This window comes from Otolemur garnettii, unplaced genomic scaffold, assembly GCF_000181295.1.
Source record: "Otolemur garnettii isolate 467f Iridium unplaced genomic scaffold, OtoGar3 scaffold00003, whole genome shotgun sequence".
NCBI classification, from domain to species: domain Eukaryota; kingdom Metazoa; phylum Chordata; class Mammalia; order Primates; family Galagidae; genus Otolemur; species Otolemur garnettii.
Window position 1 is genome coordinate 18,736,041 of NW_003852398.1, and position 13,979 is coordinate 18,750,019.

At 41.9% G+C, this 13,979-nt stretch overlaps 2 protein-coding genes and 1 pseudogene across 3 annotated transcripts in view; all 3 read right to left on the bottom strand.

The window, feature by feature from the left end:
• The window catches only part of LSM11 (LSM11, U7 small nuclear RNA associated), an 8,896-nt gene extending 8,709 nt beyond the window's left edge, over nt 1-187 (bottom strand). The window contains exon 1 of the mRNA XM_023514435.1: nt 7-187. Coding sequence (XP_023370203.1) covers nt 7-187 — 181 coding nt within the window. The remainder of the gene's footprint in view (nt 1-6) is intronic.
• A 2,962-nt stretch (nt 188-3,149) lies between these two features.
• On the bottom strand, nt 3,150-10,380 carry THG1L (tRNA-histidine guanylyltransferase 1 like). Of its 2 annotated transcripts, XM_003782000.3 has the most exons (6): nt 10,137-10,380; nt 9,085-9,261; nt 7,926-8,095; nt 7,091-7,179; nt 5,421-5,528; nt 3,927-4,382 (listed from the first exon to the last, which is right to left on the bottom strand). In XM_003782000.3, exons 1-6 carry the CDS (start codon nt 10,325-10,327, stop codon nt 4,221-4,223), a joined length of 897 nt encoding a protein of 298 aa, XP_003782048.1. In that variant the 5' UTR covers nt 10,328-10,380; the 3' UTR covers nt 3,927-4,220. The 2 variants fall into 2 exon arrangements, with proteins under 2 accessions (XP_023372336.1, XP_003782048.1); XM_023516568.1 differs by lacking the exon at nt 10,137-10,380 and having other exon boundaries at nt 3,150-4,382; nt 7,926-8,000; nt 9,085-9,151.
• Nucleotides 10,381-12,627: 2,247 nt separating this feature from the next.
• On the bottom strand, nt 12,628-13,522 carry LOC100955696 (annotated as a pseudogene).
• Nucleotides 13,523-13,979: the final 457 nt, after the last annotated feature.

The window sequence follows — 13,979 nt, forward strand, 5'->3', positions numbered from 1 at the left end:
GGAAGCTTTCGTACTCTGCCAGGTTGTTGAAGCAGGGGGCGTTGGGGTAGGGGATGGGAGGCAGGCGGGGCGTGTACAGGGCCAGCAGCGGGTCGAAGCTGTCAGAGCTGACATCCAGCCGCGGGCTGGGCGGGCGCGCGGGGCTCCCGGCGCGAGCCGACCTCGCCCCCCGCTCCCGCTCCTCCATGTTTGAAAGGCCCGCAAGCCGAGGCCGATGGGAAGAAGGAGCGGAGCCGCCAGAGGGCGGCACGGCGCAGCCGCGGCGCGGAGAGGGTGCACTACGCGACGCGGCCGCCAGGGGGCAACATCTGTCTACAGTCTGCCTCTGCTGGGGGCGTGGCGCTGGTCTCCGACCTGCCCGGGCCTAACACCGCCTCTCCCACAAGGGTCAGGTTAATGCCATAGCTGATGTTTAATCCTCTGTAATTCACTGTTTCCCTATCTGTATCATTATAAGGTGTTTGTTAATACTCCGGATTTCCAGGCTGTGGAGCCCAGGATCAGCATTTCAACAGCAACTGGCAACCTATTCCTAGCTTGAGCTGGCAGGTGGGGCGGGGATGAGGGAAAGAGTGGCTCAGTGGGTAGGGCGCCGGCTCCATATACCGAGAGTGATGGGTTAGAACCCGCCCGGGCCAAACTGCAACAAAAATAGCCTGGAGTTGTGGCGGGCACCTGTAGTCCCAGCTACTCGGGAGGCGGAGGTAAGAAAATCACCTAAGCCCTAGAGCTGGAGGTTGCCGTGAGCTGTGACGGCACAGCACTCTACCGAGGGCCATAAAGTGAGACTCAAGTCTCAGTTTGTCTTCATGTTGAATAGTACCGGGCTGGAGGGGAGGGAAGTTCGGCTACCTGGGCTCAAATTATTTAGCTTCTCTTGGACACTTGAATGTCTCACCTGAAACATGGTAAAAATAGTACCTTCCTCAGAGAACCCAAGATATAGCATATACAGCACAGAATAAATACATGTTAGCCAATAGTTTAACTGTACAATGGAACTATGAAGGATAGGTGGACATCAGTTCTGCATTTCCTGTACCCTATGCATAAATTAATTTCCACTAAGACTGGAGACACCTTAGTGTCAAAGAAAATCGATTATATCACTGATTTTCAAAGCACTACTAAACAATTGAAGGAAACAAGGAGCATGTAAGATTCACAAGACCGGATCATACCACTTGTTACTTTATAGCCTCAGTTCCCCCAAAATCCGGAGTATTAACAAACACTGTTTGTTTTTGATATTACTCCAGACTGAAGCCCCAAATATTACCTTCTTGTCTCGCAAAGCCTTTCACCTATAGACCACACATACTACATATCACCTTCCTAACTGCCAACACTCTCCCAAAGGGCCAACTGTATAGTAGCAGCTTTTGCATATATGTATTTTTTAAGATTGGGAAAGAAAACCCAAGAGAATACTATAGAGTACCTTACAGAATAAGATAAAGATTAATATACAACTGTGAAATATACATTGGAATGAATACATACTATAGTATTCAAATAACCATCAAGCAGTGGCTTTCTTTTTTGAGACAAGAGTCTCACTACGTCGCCCTCAGTAGAGTGCCATGGCATCACAGCTCACAACGTCAAACTCTTGGGCTTAAGCGACTCTCTTGTCTCAGCCTCCCAAGTAGCTGGTACTACAGGCGCCTGCCACAACGCCCAGTTATTTTTGTTGTTTTTATTGTTGCAGTTGTCATTGTTTCAGCTGACCCTACCCACTGAGCTACAGGTGCCACCCCAAGCAGTGGCTTCTAAATAATAGCATTACAGGTTTTATTATGGTATAGTATTAAACTGAGCCTATCACATTGTTCAAAACACCACCACCACCATCACCACCACCACCGGCCTATACAAAAAATTCAAAGCTGCAGAACTGCTGGCAATTCAACAAATGCTTATCCTCATCTTACAAGAGAATAGCAGGATAGCCTTTAGAGAATCACATAAAACACAAAGTTCTTCTGGGTGGTTTTGCCTTGAAAATGTGCACTTTTGTTTTTGGAGACAGTCTTCCCTGTCACCCTAGCTGGAGTGCAGTGGTCTCATCATAGCTTTCTGCAACCTCAAACTCCTGGGCTCAAGTGATCCTCCTGCTTAAGCTTCCCGAATACCCAGAATTATGTAGGCATGTACCACCACACTCATCTAATTTTTTCTATTTTTAGGAGCGAGGGGGTCTCCCTCCTGCTCAGGCTCCTCCTGAACTCTTAAGCTCAAGCAGTCCTCTTGCCTTGGCCTCCCAGACTGCTAGGATTATAGGCATGAGCCATTGTGCTTGGCCTTAAAAATTTGTACTTTAATGCATACCTATAGTTTTGATATAAAATCCTGTCGGTTTAGCCTTAAGAGCTATTTTATCTTACTGCCTTGCCTAGTCTATCACCATATACTGAGCACCTCATTGTCCACGGTGTTGTGAAGCCTCTGGGGTTAAAAAGTCAGATTGCTGAGCCCTAATTCTTCATAGAAGAGCCTGAAATTGGAATTTTTAAACAAGCATTCCAAGTGATTTTGCATCCGTAAGTCTGTAAACCATGGCTGTGATGAAAGTATGTGTATCTTGGCTTACCGAAAGACATACACAAAAATCAGATTCATATACTGTATTTAAACAAGAAAAATAAAAAAGTACACCAAGGGAGTTGACACTTTTTCTGAGATTTTAGAAATTACCAAATGAGAGCAAAATCTCCTATTCCTGTAGAGTTGGGAGAACAGGAAGGGAAAAAATGGCATCGACAGATGGGATGTCAATTAGTGAAGGATGAGGCCAGCCACCACCCTTTCAAAAATACATTTTCTTCTTGGCTGTAAATTCTGCAATGTACTGGGACATGGGTTCTCCCTTTTTTTTTTTCTTGAGACAGCATCACTTACACACCCTGGGGTTAAGTGCCATTTCGAGTAAGCAACATAGCTCACAGCCACCTCAAACTCTTGGGCTCAAAAGATCCTCTTGCCTCAGCTTCCCAAGTAGCTGGACCAACAGGCACCTGCCACAACGCCCAGCTGTATTTTTTAGAAGTAGGGTCTTACTCTTGCTCAGACTAGTCTTGAACTCCTGAGTTGAGGCAATCCACCTGCCTCACACTCCCAGAATGCTAAGATTACAAGTGTGAGCCGCCACACCTGGCCTCTTAATTCTTAATAGAACCAAGTAATGTTCTTCTAAAATATGAAACAGGGACAGAGGAAATATGAGTTCTCTCACCACCTATTCCCACTACCTCCCCCATCAGAGGCCAACACCTTGGCAACGAGCAATGACCTATACTGCTCTTCACCCACCTCCACTGGCCTAGCAGCAGATGGCTGTGACCCTGAGGGGGGTCAAATATCACTGTTCTGATACAGAGGCTACCTGAAAATCATTTTCAGGTAGTCCAGAGAAAAGCCACTTTTAAAACTGAAGTATCTAGAGGACATGGAGTAATTTTCCATCCTCATTCACTCATTTTCACATTTTTTCTCTCACATACACACATAATTCTGTCTTCTCTGAGTGGCCTTGGAAACTATGCCCCCAGGAAGATGACAGTGTTGATCGTGCTGACAACTCCCATTAAATCATTCCATGGAACATGCACCCGTGGACATCCAAACCACTACTCATTTGTTCAGCCAAAGTTGCCATCCTGGAGACTGGCACAAAGCCCTGAGTTCTCCCTGAAATTCCTGAACTCAGAGGCATCATGCAGGCAGTAACCCATGTTTATCTTCAGGTCTTCCAAAGATGAATGCAAACAGATTGGAGGCAGAATTGAGATTTTCAAGGTCACTGGGTTCCCTAGTTAAGAACAGGTAGGTGATAAAGTTTGGGCTCCTCTTCTAGGATAGATGAAAAGAGCTGACAGGTTTTTATAAGATTTATGTCACAATCTAAAAATGATTCATTCTGCAAGGCATGAAATAGTTCTTGCTTTATAAAAATAGTACCACAGTTTTTAAAAAAAAATGTACTTCTACCAAAGGAACCATGTTCCAACACTGCTTTTCTTTTCTTTTAAAAAAAAAGGTGTTCTGCTTAAGCAGAACAAGATACGCCACCCCCATCCATCCCTTTCTTCCCTGTTCCCCTCCCAACTCAAGTCATTCTTGGCAGCATTCAGGGTGGTAGGGATGCTAGGACCACTGAAGGAGATGTGGGGAAAGTGGGGCTTGCATGGTTAAGCGTGCCAGAACTAAAGAGCAAAGGGTCAGCTGTCTTCATCTAGGATCTCTGGATGTTCCTTCCAGAAGGCATCCCCAATGATATCGCAGTGCAAGGGCACTGGCTTAGTCCTGGTCCGGGTCACTGCCATCGTTTTTCCTTCCATTTCTGCTGGTAGCTTAACTTCTTTTGTCATGACTTCATCCACCTACAGGTAAAAAATAGTGATAACTGTTAATTCAAGAGTAGAACTGGGAGAAGAGGGAAAGATGTGGGGGAAATTCACTTTTTTACTTTATACCTTTCTGACTGCCAGTTTATACATACACGGATATGTGTATCAATATGCATACGGCGCTATATAATTAAAAATACTTTTTAAAAGGTTATGTTACTATAATTCTAAAAAGAAATTTTAAGAACAAAGAAGGGATTTGATGTTCCTCATTAGTAGTGACTATGGAATTAAAGATATTTCTCATCTCCCACCTGAATTAAGAACTATCTACGTTTATGCCAAAGAACAAATGTGTTTTGAGAATACTAAAGAAGGTAAAATTACCAATAGAATGACAAGCTCTCGAAGGTACCTGTTAGTACTTGAAAACATTCATTTTGGAAAAAAGAAAAACTACTTTACACAGAAGGAAATAAATGTAGAGAATTTGTTATGCTCAAGAGCTGGGAGAGAGAAAATCTGGGTGGAATTAAGGATGTGGGTAAATGCACAGACTTATATCAGGATATTATGATTAAGTATGAATGTCTGGGGAACTTCATGAAATTTCTGAAAGTTACAGGTATCAGATACGACATCTCTTAAGTGCTTTATGTTATAGTTGGCATGAGATGGATGGACCATTTCATGCTATTATCTAATGTGGGCAGAATTATTGTTTAACTGTTTTGTGAATGCAAAAAGTCCCCTATCTGCACCATATTTATATACACACACCTCTTTGAAAAGGTTTTATTTGATAAAAGGAGAGCTTATGACACAGAAAAATAAGTGTACTAATTCTGTATTCTGTAACTCTACTTACATATGGGAGATGCTCGACCACTACTGACTGACAAAATGAGCATCCAAAGTAAGAACCGACAGCATCTCTTTCTGGAAAGGATCTCGTCTGTGTTAGCACACAGGGGGTGGGCAGGACAGCGTGTGCCATGGGCCCAGGCTCTCTTTTTTCCTGACCTGCTTTTTGTTTTGAACATAACAATATTCTTCTGCCACAAAACATACCTTCTGCCATATTAACACAGTCCCTTTCCTATACATGGGAGGCTCATTATTGTAGTTGATGTTGAATTCAGAAAACAAAATCTCATTCTTTTCTGCTGCAAGAGTTCCCTGAGGAAATAAAAAGAGATATAAAAAGCTTCAAATGCCTTCTTTCTCCTATAACATTACCATCCATTCAACTGCTATCTAAACTTCCACCAACAAATCAATAAGTAGGAGGATTCTATCAAATACATTACAGTCACTAATGAATTGTCATTTTATGAAAAACTCAAATCTTATTTAGATATCTATAGTTATAAAATTCTCTTTTGTAGCAAATACTGGCTTCACAAATCAAGACTATGAAGGGGTGGGAAGAACTAACAGTCACTGAATACCTCTCAGGTACGAGGTACGTGATGTTTCTTTTCTTTTGTGATCATCACAACTCTTTCCATTTTAGAGATGAGAAAACTGAAGATTAGAGAGATTATATAGAGGCCAAACGAGGTAGCTCATGCCTATAATCCCAGCACTCCCAGAGGCCAAGGTGGGTGGATTGCCTGAGCTCCAGAATTCCAGACCAGCCTAAGATCTATCTCAAGAGTGAGATCTATCTCTAAAAAAATAGAATTCCAGACCAGCCTGAGATCTATCTCAAGAGTGAGATCTATCTCTAAAAAAATAACAGGTGGGCAGGCACCTATAGTCCCAGGTACTTGGGAGGCTAAGGCAAGAGAATTGCTTGAGCTCAAGAGTTTGACGTTGCTCCTAGCTATGATGCCACAGCACTCAACCCCAGGGAGACTGAGTGAGACTCTGTCTCAAAAAAAGAAAAAAAAAAGAAAGATTATACAAACTGCTCCAGGTTGAAGGTTGTCCTTATTCTCCTAAGAATCAAAATCTGAACTTGGCTCTCCCAAACCTGGATATACCCACTGGTATTTCTATTATTGCTATAAATATCATTAATATTCTCAAAGATAGCAACCATTTACTGAGTAATTACAAGGTATCAGGCACTGCATTAGGAACTGTTACAGCATATTACCTCATTTCAGTTAGTCATCCTATAAGTAATACTTTTTTATTACTATTATCTAATAAAACCATTATTTATTAAGCACTTACAACACATTTCATACTATTTTAGGTGTTTTATATGCATCTTGACACTGAATTCTCACCATAAACCTGTGAGGTAGGAACTACCGTTTTCTACATTTCACCCCAAAAGAACTGAAGCAGAGTGGATAAAATTAAACAGAAACATGCTTTGATATGCCTCTTTGACCTCCAAGCATGGACTCTTAAGAAACTATAGGTATCCAGTAGGGAATAGCAATGAAGCCAGAGGCCTGGTAGGACTCACAAAAAAACAAGAGCATATGCCGTGTTTACACAAGGCAGCCAGTACACAGCTCTAGCCAAGTGTCAGGAGCTAGGAATGCACAGACGGTGTCATTAATTCCAGTTTCTAGCTGAGGACACAGTGGCTCAGGGAGTAGTAGTAACTTCTCCAGGCTTACAGAGCAAGGAAAAACAGAGCTGCTACTACTATGGTTTTTATATCCTTTCAAAATAAAGCTGTAAAGAGAGTTAAAAAAGAATGTGAAGGGAACATTTATAAATTGTTAGGAGAAAGCCCCCATCAAACTGTCCCCAGTTAAGTATCAATGTATTTATACCTGTAATCTCTCTTGGGCTTGTATTGGTGTTAGTCCAGATTGCTGTATAAGTGCCCAAAAAACTGTATTATAAAGATTATTGATGTGACCTGCAGGGAGAACAAAATAATGATGTAGCACCTTCATTCAGTATTCACACTTGGAGCCCTCACCCTCTCCTCTTAAAGTAAAGAGATCACAGAATCGTTTAGTGACTTGCCCAAAGTGTTACATGGAGAACATGAGGAAAAGAGGCAGAAAAAAACTTACTTTCTAACAACAGTTTTATTTGGCCATTTCGGTTATGCTTTACATAAATTTGTTGATGTGTACACTAGTAGTAGAAATACTTTCAAAGTTATTTTATTTATATATTCCCATCTCTTTTCCAGTTCTGGGAAAATCAAAATATAGTAAATGAATAAATGTCTCACAAACATCATCACAGTGGCATAAGATGGGGGTCACGACTCAAACACCCACTGAACATAAAGCTGTATAAAGTAGCAGGTGGCCCCAGGGAGCATAGGGCAGGGCAGGGCAGGGCAGGGGCTGCAGCTCGCTGGCTTGTGCGAGCGTTTATCTTTGTGTGTAAAGGCAGCTGCCATTGCATGGGCTCTGTCCAATACTAAGTGGAAATTAGATCCAATATTAGCACATCTTCTGATTTTTCAAAAAAACTTGGACATAGGGAGTTTTTACATGAACTCTCCCAATTTTTCAAATTATTTTTAACCAATTGAAAAATTTACTGCATTCCATACAAAATACGTGTGAGCCAAACCTGTATCAGATCAACACCCTTAATGTGTAGAACTGGCAGTTTAACTACATCTGTTTATTTGGTGTCACTTACAATCTGCTTGCCGCCAGCTGAGGTAGTCCCTTAAGATCTGGTTGCTGGGATACACCACAACTCTTCCATCAAAGCCTGGGGGATATAGAAGGTGCTGGTCCTTAAAGTAATCCCGCCAATAAAACACATAGCTGGAGGCGAACTGGGATGCGACATGAGTCATGAACTTACTTGCAAATGTAAGGCATATTGGGTGGAACAAGAAAAGAGAAAATACATGGTATTAATTCAACACCATGATAAGGCCTGTGGGTGCAACAGAGAGATTACACAAACTGTTCAGCAAACCTAGAGATAAAATGCATTTAGCTAAGAAACATTTTTTAATATTTCAGTTATGTATTTTGAATGCAGCCTGCCTTGCCTTCCAGTCCTAAGTAATTTACCAATACCTGATTTTTCTCTGTAGATATTTTAAATATACAGTTCAAGAGCTTTGCTTTTAGTTTTAGAAGAAGACTTAAAAGCATACCAAGTCATTACATGACTTGTTTCTTGTAAAGAGTTTTAAAATACTGCTAAACCAAACATCAGATTTGTCTACTTTATTTTTTGAGACCATATCATACTCTGTTGCCCCAGGCTAGCATGCTGTGGCATCATAGCTCACAGCAACCTCAAACTTCTGGGCTCAAGCTGGGACTACAGGTGTGCACCACCACACTAGCTAATTTTTCTATTTTTAGTAGAGATGACATCTCACTCTTGCTTAGGCTGGTCTTGAACTGCTGAACTCAAGCAATTCACCTGCCTCTGCCTCCCACCAAGCCTACCCTAGATTTGTCTATTTTATATTGAGATCCTCCTTATTTAAAAGTTGAAATAACACTGCAATGCATGTAGAGATTGTCACTGGCTAAAGCCAACTATGAATCTTTAATATTACATTCTTATGGTCTCTTTTTCATTTCAATGTTCAATACTAGGTCAGTCTAGAAACTTAGTTGATGGGGCATGAAGGGGAAAGAATTAGACAAAGGGGCTTATTGAATGGTGAGATGCCAGATGGAAGACAACAGTCTAAATAGGAAATATACATACACTCTGCGTTGGTAACACTGCCCACATCATCTATACTCTAAATTGGCTATTAAGATAAATAGAAAACCAGATCCTGGCAGGAGATATTCTAAAGAAAGGACCTAGATCATGGAATTACCTGGCTCTTCTTTTAAACCAATTGCTTTTCCGCTTGAACACAAAGCTGTACTCATCACTCTGTCCATATGCAATCACAATATCCTCTAGTTCTTCCATTACAGTCTGGGCACATTTGGTCATGAGATGGAGAGCACGGCTGTCATTAGGTTTTGCAAAGTGGTGCTTCTCAGCAAACCTTTATAGGGGCAAGAGAAGAGGGAAGGGGGCATGGATGAATGTGAGCTTGTTATTAAAAATACAGACCACAGAGACTTCAAAGATGCTACTATACCAGCACTGTAAACCAAATCCCTCCACTAGCCACAACCTAGTTCCTTAAGAATTCCAGTTCTTGCCCTGACCAACTGAGAAAAAGGGACATAACTGCTATGCTTCCATTCTCTTTTCTGTGAAATGGGGAGTATTTACTTCACAGGGTTGTCCTGAAGGTTTGGGGGGAAATATAACAAATGTAAGTATTATGTTATGCATGGCTCTCAGTAAGTGCTCAGTAAAGGTTACAATGATCCTTAATAACAAAACAGCCCTTTCTAAAAATTAAATTCCCATCTTTTAAAAAATTAATGCATAATAGATGTACACAGTTTCAGAATAAATTCCTTTTTTCCTATTACCTTTTTCTCCTTTTTTTCTCTTTGTTGAATCTAGTACATGTGGCCTATGGCTGATAATTAAAAATGGACATTTATGAGGGCCTGTGAGTAGGGAGCATACAAAGATCGCTAACAGAATGGCTGGCAAATGATTGAAGAGCTTAAGTACTACGCCGGAAAGTGACTTTTTCCCATCAGGTCCTTGGGGTTAGGGTAACCCTAACCCTACTCACTTAATACGGGAACTACAAGCCCGCTCCTCAGTAGAGGAGGATCCCCCCACCCCAATCAACTATCCTGACAGTGGGAGCCAACACACAGGGCGATGCTCAGTGCCGCGCACTCATTGGCTGCCGCGTTACCCCGGTGACCGTGAGTGGAGGGGGGATTGCGACAGCTGGTGCTGGAGTCCCCGGAAGCACGGGCACACCACGCGGCCCGAGCCGAGCTTGCTCACCGATGGAAATTCCTGCCGTCCAGCCGCACTACCACCCAGCAGTGGGCCAAGCAGGTGTCGTCAGCTTCAAAGTCCCTGACGTACTCGAATTTGCTTTTTGCCATGGTCGCCCCCAGCCTTACACACCATCTCAGAGTGACGGAAACTGCAGCCAAGCAATCGCGAACCTCAACGTTGCAAGAAGCCCACATGCCCCCACCTCCTCCCTCGGAAGAGAAGCTACGGCGAGCCCCGCCCCGGAAGTTTCTCTCTCCCTTCGTGTCCGCTCTAGCCACAGGGAGGACTGCATCCCTCTCGCCTCTCCTTGGAGTTAGTCCACGTGGGGATGGTCAGGCTATTTGCCTCCTTTCCTCTGCTCTCCCGTCTTGCAACAAATTACTGTAATTGAAGTTTTAAAAAATTCTTTCTGACGAAGTTGGAAAGTGTAGCTGTGACCTTTTCCCTTTTCAAGTAGCATTTATCAATTCATTGCAGAAAATGTGGAACTTTTCATTAAGAAAAAGTGAAACTTTATATCGCCCCTCTTCTCCGTCAAAGGACTGTGGATTGTTTCTTCCAGTTTCTTTTGTCTTTGTGTATGTACATTTACACAGGGAACACACAAAATCGGAATTATTCACCCGTGCAATTGTTATATTTTTTTCCACTCAGCTTGATAATTTCTCAATGTCATTGATTACTCCACAGTGTAATCATTAAAATAAAAATGGACTCTTGATATTCTAACGATGGGTATAACAAATTAACTTATTCATCTCTTTTTCCATTAAACAATCAAAAACCCAGTATTTGATTTCTTGTTATTGGTGGACGATAGTAATAATAACCCCCTGGTAAATATTTGTGTGTTGTTTTGTGATTTATAAAGCTTTTTCAAATTGATTATTAACTTACATTGTCTTTTTCGTCCTCGAGAAAAATATTCACATAATGTAAAAGGGTACGTAGTGAAAAATCTCTCATTGACTTCTAACTTCACATGTCTTAGGTATTTGTTGTTACCACTTTCTTGTACACACACATCCCAGGGTGCATGTATCTGCACCTAAATGTGTGTATATCTCCATAACAGTATCACAAATGGTAGTCATCATCTCCTTTGATGTATGTATCTCTTCAGATGGAAGATAACTTCAGATGAAAGCATGGGGGGAATTGGCATCTCCACCTGACAAAGGAGAAATTTGAGACTCAAAAAGGAAAAGCAATTTATGTAAGGTCACACAGTGGCAGAGCCAGGACATAAATCCACAACATTGGTATCTTTCCTTTCTTCCTTTTGCTTGGAAGTCAGTTTTCTGTAAGTTATCATTCCTCACCTTTTCCTTCCACAACCTCCTCTCTTCACGCTAACCAGGAGACAATCAAATCCTACCCCCTCTAGGAACCCTACATTGATAAGGTGAATTTTTTTATTTTTATTTTTATTTTTTTTAGACAGGAGCCTCAAGCTGTCCCCCTGGGTAGAGTGCCATGGCATCTTAGCTCACAGCAACCTCTAACTCCTGGGCTCAAGTGAGTCTTCTGCCTCTGCCTCCCAAGTAGCTGGGACCACAGGCGCCCACCACAACGCCTGGCTATTTTTTGGTTGCAGTCGTCATTGTTGTTTGGCAGACCCGGGCTGGATTCGAACCTGCCACCTTGGGTGTACGTGGCTGGCACCTTAGCCACTTGAGCCACAGGCACCAAGCCGATAAGGTGAATTTTTAAAAATTACTTAATATGAATTCATGATTTCTAAAATCCTTTCCGACCTCTATTGCCCATTGGATGGAGATGAAATGAAACCCCAGAAACTATAAACATCTGTCCAACTTCTAATTTCTAAATATATAGCAATGTTCCACATTAAAAGAAATTCCTTGGAGAAAATGATTGGCTCCATATTGTGGCATGCAAATTTAAGGTGAGCCCAGGACATCATGGTGTACCACAAAGGAAGGAAATGCTCACTCTAATTGAATGCATGCCAAAGAGCTGAGCAGCTTGAAGGAATTTCTCCTGGACAAATTTGAGATAATTTGAGCATCGATAAGAATACATCATACAAGTAAAAATCCACACATCTATAATGATGCTTGAAAAATGGGTGGGGGGATGGACTCTTTTGCTACCACTGGAGATGATAGTTACACTAGCTTTTTATTCAGAAAACCGGTTATTCAAGGGCAAGAATTAGACATTTACCTTTCTTTTTTGTGTAGAACTATAGTTCATCCCCAGCTGATGAGGGACAGCTCTTTACAAAAGAATGCTGGCTAGTTTTAAATGCAGAATGATAGACAGAAAGTCAGTCTTTTTTTTTTTTTTTTTTTTGGTAACTTAAAAAAAGAAGTATTTAATGAACAAATATTATACAAATCCATTTTTTAAAGCCATCTGCATTTATAAGATAGATTTCTCTAAAATATACACAAATTTTGCTTTTCTGAATAGCTAATACACTTAACAGACTAAAATACTCTTATAAAGAGCAGTGTTACAAAGTCTATCAGAACCAAACGTTCGAGTCTTCAGGAAAGATGCTCTCATCGATTCCTGGATAAGTCGCCATCATTTTCAAGTTCTTCATCATTTTCTTCTGCAACACCTTTGCCATGCGCTTTACCCGGGTTTCTTTTTTTCTTAGGAGTATATGATGGGTGACTTTTCTCCTTGATCTTGGGTATGAGTTACTCAGAGCTTCCCTTTCCAAAGCATGCTGTAGGCAGTTATAAAACCTTCCAATTCTTTTCTTGTTTTCCTCCATTTTTTGATTTGCCACGTTTAATAGGAAGTCGATATCTTCCTCTGTCACCATCAGTTGTCCCTTGTGGCTTAATGGACTTCGAAGCCATGTGTACTCCGGACAGCCAACATGGTCTTTCCTCTCTTTCCCACCTTTACGCCAGAGTTCCTGAAACCAGAGTCGATGGCCACTGAATGCAGAATTTGGGCATCCTGCAATTGGCGACATTGCACATGAAGAACAAATAGTTCGAATTTCAAAAGTGCATCACCATTCGTTTTCTTCAGAGCTACGATCACATCATCTTTCACACAAGGCTTGTGTGTACCAGTAGCCAGCAACAGTTTTTTTTTTCTGAACCTCGAAACCATTTACATCTGGAGGGACAAACGGATAGGCTGTCTTGGGTACAGCACTGATCGAGGTTTCTAAAGGTTTGGACCAGAGGGAGGCCGGAAAGGCACAAAGGGCCCACACCCCATCTAGGAGGAGGATGCGGGATGCGGCCAGTGCAGGAGCTGGTGGTGAAAAACTGTTCTTGCGCGTTCAGGAGCTGCACAAGCTCTACCACATCCTCGTCCACACTTCCCTTGTGGCTGAGGTCCGCTTTGCTCAGACACTGCGCTTTCCACCTCCGGAATTCTGCGCTGCGATCCATAAGTGAGAAATGTAGGGTCTGTTTTCTCCACCTTCACGTTCGCCTCGCCTCTCCCTGGGGGCAGCCGTATTGGCGCCAGAAAATCTGCCTTTTATAAACATCAGTGAAATAATCAAGCAAAGATCACTAATGGAGACTAAAACCAATGCTCATTAGACTCATGGGCAACAGGATGTTCCCAAAATGTCATAATATTGTCCTACAAATTACTTGCTAATTACAAAGAAAAAAAATCATACAGTTACAAAGGAGAGCTCTGCTACTACCTGATCATCAAATTCAGTACAACAAATAGTGACATGACCTAAATCTACAGGAACTCCCATGGGATGTAGTATGACAAACACAACATTGTGGGTTAAAATTGATCTGTTAAATCAATGAGTTGCAACCTTCCCCACACATTATAATAAACTGAGAGTATTTTACAATTCTCAACCCCTGGGCTGTACCCAAG

Coding starts and splice junctions, on each gene's coding strand:
- THG1L (XM_003782000.3), bottom strand. CDS start 10,327: ATGTGGGCTTCTTGCAACGTTGAGGTTCGCGATTGCTTGGCTGCAGTT. Junction 9,262..10,136: donor GACGGCAGGAATTTCCATCG/GTGAGCAAGCTC, acceptor GCCCCTATAAAG/GTTTGCTGAGAAGCACCACT. Junction 8,096..9,084: donor TGGTTTAAAAGAAGAGCCAG/GTAATTCCATGA, acceptor TACATTTGCAAG/TAAGTTCATGACTCATGTCG.